Source organism: Borostomias antarcticus (assembly GCF_949987555.1).
Source record: "Borostomias antarcticus genome assembly, chromosome: 15".
NCBI classification, from domain to species: domain Eukaryota; kingdom Metazoa; phylum Chordata; class Actinopteri; order Stomiiformes; family Stomiidae; genus Borostomias; species Borostomias antarcticus.
Window position 1 is genome coordinate 20,118,026 of NC_140248.1, and position 2,500 is coordinate 20,120,525.

General features: G+C 52.6%; 1 protein-coding gene across 1 annotated transcript in view; it reads right to left on the reverse strand.

Moving 5' to 3' along the window:
• The window catches only part of LOC311318923 (roundabout homolog 2-like), a gene marked incomplete at both ends in the record, with an annotated part of 120,489 nt that overhangs the window by 39,807 nt on the left and 78,182 nt on the right, over positions 1 to 2,500 (reverse strand). The window contains 2 exons of the mRNA XM_084450357.1: positions 947 to 1,085; positions 1,185 to 1,305. Of these exons, the coding sequence (XP_084306483.1) occupies positions 947 to 1,085; positions 1,185 to 1,305 (260 nt within the window). The remainder of the gene's footprint in view (positions 1 to 946; positions 1,086 to 1,184; positions 1,306 to 2,500) is intronic.

Sequence of the window (2,500 nt, forward strand, 5' to 3'; positions counted from 1 at the left end):
AGTAGACGGCCCAAACTTTCCCTCGCTCCTCCGTTCCCAAAGTTACACAAACACGTCTCGGATTCCAAATAAATATCGGCCCTAATATGGGTTCCGTTCAATAACAGGTGGAAGGGCGGGGGGGGGGGGGGTGCGTCGGGGAGCAAGTTTCCTATTGCGTTGTGTTAACTGTTTAGTCCATCCGGTAAACAAAGTCTAGCGCTGGCGAGAGCAGGAACATTTGCCACATCGGTCGATTTGCGTCGGTCGTCACAGAGTGGCTGTGGCCTCCAGCTGAGGTCTGTTCCCTCGGATCACCCTATCTTGGTAATGCCAGTTGTGTAAATGGATTATTACATTGCCCGGCAGATCTGATAGGCACCTCACTTAGGTAATGATACACAGTAACACACTCAAATCAATAGCCTGGTCTGGAGGGTGAGATTATACAGGAGAGGTCCCTGTCCCGCAGGCATCATGCACTAACATAGATAAGAATTAAAATAGAGCCAGGGAGTTAAAAAAACAATATCATATGATGCATATGTTACAGTACATGCATGCACAGACACACATGCAATACACTCATCCCCCTGCGCATAGAGTACAGCACACACACAACCATGAAAGCATACAAAGAAGACGAGTTTCTCTCTCTGTGCACAGCAGCAGGTACTGTTAGGGAAAGAAGCAGGGAAAGAAGCGCATGGAATCTCGGCTTCAGAAGTCAATTCCCGACGGTTGAGAAACACTGGTACCATATGATCAAAAGAAAACCGATGCAACTTGGATCGTGGTCGCCTGCTCTGAAGACATGCACTACTAGCACTCATTAGTCCTGCTCATCCACTCATTATCACTGTAGCTTCGAACACACACACACACACACGCACACCGACGTGCGCACATACACACACACACACACACACCGACGTGCGCACACACACACACACACACACACGCTCACCTTCCGCGTGGCACATCCACATCGTCCTTCCTCCAGCGCAGCGTTGGGGGCGGGTCCCCCTGCACCTGACACCGGAGCTCCACGCTCTCCTCCACCAGGACCACCTGATTGGCCGGACGACGCACCAGCGAGGGCCTCTCTGCGAACACAAGGCGATGGCGGCGTCAACGTGGCGGCTCGCTCCCGCGCTACGGGCGGCGCCGAGGGACACGCCGCGCGTGAGCGTTTCGCTCCTTACCGAACACGGAGAGCTGGGCCGTCTCGCTGTCTCTCTCGCCCACCATGTTGGCCGCCACGCACACGTACATCCCCGCATCGCTCTTCCTGGTGCTGGAGATGGTCAGCTTCCCTCCTCGAACCTGAGGCCCAGACCGGAGGGGTGAGATCACACAGCTCTCAGTGAGAATGAGAATGAAGGTGGTGTATGTCAGTGAGAATGAGAATGATGGCGGTCTATCTCAGTATGAATGATAATAATAATGACAGCGAATGTCGGTGAGAAGTAGCGAGGGTGCTCAGAGAGCACAGGTCTCCGCCCCTGAATGCATTTTGTCAGTGTAGCCGAGTTAAATGGGTTAAGCTCCCTCCTCAGTATAAATGCTGCCCACTCGCGCCACCGAAGGGCAAGCTTTTTGTTGGTGTGACTGGCAGCGGTGTTTACGAGAGGTGGTTGGCTGTGGCTCAGTGGTAGAGTGGGTCGTCCGATGATCGTAGGGTCGGCGGTTCGAATCCCGCCTCCTCCTGTACACTTGGGCAAAGACACTGAACCCCAAATTGCTCCCAATGAGCAGGCTAGCACCTTGCATGGCAGCTGCCATTGGTGTGTGAATGTGTGTGTGAATGGGTGAATGAGAGGCCATTGTAAAGCTATATTATACAGGACAGGTCCCAGTCCCGCAGGGAAAGAAGCACATGGAAGGGAAAGAAGCAGGGAAAGAGGCGCATGGAATCTCGGCTTCAGAAGTGAATTCCCGACGGTTGAGAAACACTGGTACCATATGATCAAAAGAAAACCGATGCAACTTGGATCGTGGTCGCCTGCTCTGAAGACATGCACTAGTAGCACTCATTAGTCCCGCTCATCCACTCATTATCACTGTAGCTTCGAACACACGCACGCACACACACACACACGCTCACCTTCCTGCGGGACTTATATAGCTTTGGATACAAGCGCTATATAAGTGCAGTCCATTTACCATGGTCATGTGTGTTCGTGTAACCCATCTGTTTCAGCATGACCAGGGCGGGATTAGAACCCGGGTCTCCCGCTTGAGAGGCGGACAGTTGCACCAATAGGAACGTCCCTCTTGGAGGAGTGAGTTTCCCCAGCTATTCCATGCTTCACTCGGTCACAAATCAGAAGACCCAGGTTCGATCTCAGCGTGGGCAAGTCGCAGGACGAAGCGATACTGACGAATGACGCGTTGACACCTGTCCGATCAGCGCGTGTTGTTGCTGAATACGTAAGTGGATGAAATCAACAATGATTGAGAGATACATTAAGAAAGCCGCAAGGTCTCTCTCTCCCTCTCTCTTTCTCCCCAGGCTATC